General features: G+C 39.0%; 1 protein-coding gene across 1 annotated transcript in view; it reads left to right on the top strand.

The window, feature by feature from the left end:
- The first annotated feature begins 254 nt into the window (after nucleotides 1-254).
- LOC106516203 (1-phosphatidylinositol 4,5-bisphosphate phosphodiesterase eta-2) overlaps nucleotides 255-3,365 on the top strand; it is an 8,939-nt gene continuing 5,828 nt past the window's right edge. The window contains exons 1-4 of the mRNA XM_014006435.1: nucleotides 255-849; nucleotides 1,604-1,750; nucleotides 2,606-2,849; nucleotides 2,934-3,063. Coding sequence (XP_013861889.1) covers nucleotides 498-849; nucleotides 1,604-1,750; nucleotides 2,606-2,849; nucleotides 2,934-3,063 — 873 coding nt within the window. The 5' untranslated portion in view covers nucleotides 255-497. The remainder of the gene's footprint in view (nucleotides 850-1,603; nucleotides 1,751-2,605; nucleotides 2,850-2,933; nucleotides 3,064-3,365) is intronic.

Here is a 3,365-nt window from a genome sequence, read left to right as displayed (position 1 = left end):
GTCAGGACCCCTTGTTTACAATCAGGAGTCCAACCTTAAATCATCCTACATTGGATAGTTTATGAAATCTAGTTTACCTCTTATAATTTTGTAAAGGGTTATAACTCCCACATTTGTAGTAAAATAAACATTTAAAGCCTTCCTACTCCACTCTGTTTCCTCAGAGGCTTACTGGTTGCAGCAGAGAAAATCCCTCCATGAAAGCAAGGCTGAAGACTCACTGCAGGATTACAGCTTGAGGAAGATTTAGTGACTCAAACAAGTTGCACACTTCCTCACTGAGAGCCTTCTGTGAGCACGGCAATAAAGTAAAGTCAGGCCTGATTGGATGATTGGACTCAAGAGGACAGAGAATGGACCTTCAGGGCGAGAAGATGGTTCTGATGCGGGAAGGTTTTGATGACAACACGAGGATTTGATGATACTGAGACAAGCTGTGAAACTTTTCTGAGGTGCCCAGCAGAGCGAGGCAGAAGGTGGGTGTTCACGTTGAGTGAATGGGACAGGAGAGCTGGAGCCAAATGAACGGGTCAGGGATGAGCATCAGCCCAGCAATGGCACCACAGTCTCAGGGGCCGAGCAGCAGTCCACCAGCATCCTCCATCTCTCCTAAGAAGACCACCTTTCAGTCTTTGGGATCTATTCCATCTGGGATGTTTTCCCCTTCATTGCCTAAGCGGCCCCTCGGTGAGGCCAAGCAGGCCTCAGGACCCCTGAATTCACCCTCCCACTCCATTATGAGCTCGCCAAAGCTTTGGCAGAAAGCATCCGTCTCCAGACTGGCAGAGGAGTTTTTCTGGATTGGTGGCAGCATAGTTGCACAGCCCAAATGGAGACTGGGTCAGATAGGTAAGACACACTAATATCAGTAACAAACATCACTTTTTTTTAATCTGCTGCAAATTAAAACTGAAAACTATAATAAATTGTCTTGTAAAGTGGTTGAGTCGTGGAGACAACAGAAGAGAAGAGCATAGAAGCAGATAATGAGCATATGGACAGTAGACAATCCTTGAGGATTAGCCTGAATGATGTGCCAGGTTGCGTCACATGAACCTGAGCTTCAGATTACAAACAAAGGTTACCTGCACACAGAAACAATGCCTTCACAAAGGTCTGAAAACTGTGAGAAAGTGTTGTTTTGTGCTTTTCTTGTGTTGGCCAAATAGTCCACTCAAGCTTCTAAAATAAATCAATAAATTCAGTCTGAATTATTCATTTGGATGTGGAAAGGTCATTTTAAATAAGGATGTGGTTTTGCAGTGTTTAGTTATTTATGTTGTCCTTGATGAATGTATCTTAATAATATAATAATAATGTGACACAAACAGATATTTAAATTTATACAATGCATGCAACTCATAATCTTAGATAGTGCTAAATATCTGTTTGTGAACTCTATCATTGCTCTTTTATCTTTAATGCAAAAATCATGGCATCATAATGGAAATGTTGCCCATTATGGTGCTGTTTCTCTTGGATACTTGATAAAATGGTACACAAACATTTCCACATGTGCTATATATTAATAACTATGCTTTTTTATTATGAGTTTAATATGTAACAATCACCAAATAATATATCTTTCTGTGTTCCTGCGAAGTGGAGAGATGTATGTGCACCATGCAGACCGGCACTCAGATGACCAAGCTGAAGGGGAAGAAAAAAGGACTGGTCCGCTTTTTTTACCTGGATGAGCACAAGTCCTGCATCCGCTGGCGGCCTTCCAAAAAGCACGACAAAGCCAAAAGTAAGAAACCCGGACTCTGACATAATGTAATACACGAAGATGTTTTCATCACTTGTGGTTGGATTTGTTTTAAACTTGACTCCCAGTCCCAATTTGTGAAGCACTGATCTTGTGAAGACTTTTGGTTTGAGCAGAACTAAGAGCTTGTGGTAAAATAAATCTAAGTTGAGCATTAGGTAATGTTAGAAACAATCATTTAAACCAGCTGTTTCTTGACAATTCTGATACCAGGTTAAAAAGAATATCCTGACTCTTACAGGGAGCCTTTACTTATTTTATCATGCAATTACTCAACTATTCACTTCCAAGTCAAATTTGCATGTAAAGGTTTTGTGACATTGCAGTTTAGTAAGAGTTCACACTGGTGAAATGATGAAAAGTTAAGTAAATGTTGTAGACACTATCAAAAACATGCTCTGAATTTCTTTTGTAAAACAGACTTTAACTAATATCTGCACTTCAACCCTTAATCTATCAGATGTACTAGTTAAGATTTCCATCTGTTTGTTCTCTGACAGGTTTACTGCATGTTAAAAAACACTCACAAACAAAGCACCACAGAACCACAAAGGTATATATTCTTTTGTTAAAAAGGGAGCACACAAATTTATTTTAAAAGGTATATAAATAAAATAAGCACAGACAAAAGAATAGTTGCACACAATTTCTGAAGATGTTTAGTTTTTGTAATTCAAATAGATTGGAAAATAAAGGTAAAACATTTTTCTGATGATGTAACCTAAGAATTTAATAAAAAATCAAATCAGTCTATTAATACAGGTGATTGCTGTAAACTTTTTAAWTTTTTTAATTTTTAATTTTTACAAAATGGCCTTTTATCTTTTCTTGCTTCAGTTTCTATTGATTCCATCCACGAAGTTTGTGAGGGGAAAAAGTCTGAGATCTTCAGACGGTACGCAGAAAATCGTTTCAACCCAAACTGTTGCTTCAGTATTTATTATGGAGCTCGAGTGAAGTCCCTGGACCTGGTCTCCACCAACGCAGAGGACGCTCGCACCTGGATCACTGGGCTGAAGTACCTGATGGCTGGAATCAGTGATGAAGACAGTTTGGCCCGCAGGCAGCGCACCCGTGACCAATATCCTTGAGTGTGTTTAAAGTATTGGGCATTAAAAAAAAACTTTACATTAAGTCTGTAAATTAGCCTTAACTGCAAGTGCACGTGGTTACGGCAGACTTTCTCTGAGGCTGACAAAAACGGAGATGGCACCTTGAGCATCGGAGAGGTTCACCAGCTGCTCCACAAACTCAATGTGAATTTACCCAAACAGAAAGTCAGAGACATGTTTCAAGTAAGAAGACCCTAAATCTACAACTGGAACTCTGAAAAAATAAAATAAAAACAATAAAATATACTGACAAAAAGTAGAAAATCCCTGTAGAATTTATAGGACTGACATAAAAAGATGGCAGTGTTACAGATATTTACTCAGTTACTTGGCAGATCAGTGCAGGGTGCCACAGGAAAACCATATGGTCACCACAGATGGCTTTAGCTGCCAGTGTTATTCCACTAGTAGCTCACTGACTCCATCCTAATGACTATATCTGTGAACGAACTGTAGTTTGATGATAAGATTTATGTATATATATA

The sequence above is a fragment of the Austrofundulus limnaeus genome, unplaced genomic scaffold (assembly GCF_001266775.1).
Source record: "Austrofundulus limnaeus strain Quisiro unplaced genomic scaffold, Austrofundulus_limnaeus-1.0 Scaffold35, whole genome shotgun sequence".
Taxonomy (NCBI): Eukaryota; Metazoa; Chordata; class Actinopteri; order Cyprinodontiformes; family Rivulidae; genus Austrofundulus; species Austrofundulus limnaeus.
Note: the sequence above shows the minus strand (reverse complement) of the source record. Positions and strands in the feature narration are given on the sequence as shown.